The sequence below is a fragment of the Buceros rhinoceros genome, unplaced genomic scaffold (assembly GCF_000710305.1).
Source record: "Buceros rhinoceros silvestris isolate BGI_N320 unplaced genomic scaffold, ASM71030v1 scaffold25354, whole genome shotgun sequence".
Lineage (NCBI taxonomy): Eukaryota > Metazoa > Chordata > Aves > Bucerotiformes > Bucerotidae > Buceros > Buceros rhinoceros.
This window is the reverse complement of record NW_010410344.1, coordinates 1-321: the sequence shown is the minus strand read 5'-3', so window position 1 is coordinate 321 and position 321 is coordinate 1. Positions and strand designations below refer to the sequence as shown.

The 321-nt window shown below is 68.2% G+C and overlaps 1 protein-coding gene across 1 annotated transcript in view; it reads right to left on the bottom strand.

The window, feature by feature from the left end:
• The window catches only part of COG8 (component of oligomeric golgi complex 8), a gene marked incomplete at both ends in the record, with an annotated part of 1,414 nt that extends 1,103 nt beyond the window's left edge, over positions 1 to 311 (bottom strand). Inside the window, 2 exon segments of the mRNA XM_010135591.1 lie at positions 8 to 22; positions 106 to 311. Coding sequence (XP_010133893.1) covers positions 8 to 22; positions 106 to 311 — 221 coding nt within the window.
• Between the last annotated feature and the right edge of the window lie 10 nt (positions 312 to 321).

Genomic DNA, 321 nt, shown 5'->3' with positions numbered 1-321 from the left:
GGCGCACGTCGTCCACGATGCCCTGAGGCGGGGAGAGAGGCCTCAGCTGTGGGGGCCGGGCACAGGGTGGCCACAGGGTAGGGGCCGGGGCGGAGCAGGGCCCACCTGGATGACGGGGATGCTGCTGTGCTTCTTCTCCAGCCGGCGCACGTAGGACGCCAGCTCCAGCGCCTCCTCGTAGTAGCCATTGCGGACGCAGGTGTCCATGAGCTGCGGGATCTCCAGGATCTCCAGGATCTCGGTGTGCCGGTTCAGCGTCAGGCTGTTCATGCGCCGGCTGCAGGCGATCGCCTCGGCATCGCGCATGAAACTCCTGCGGGA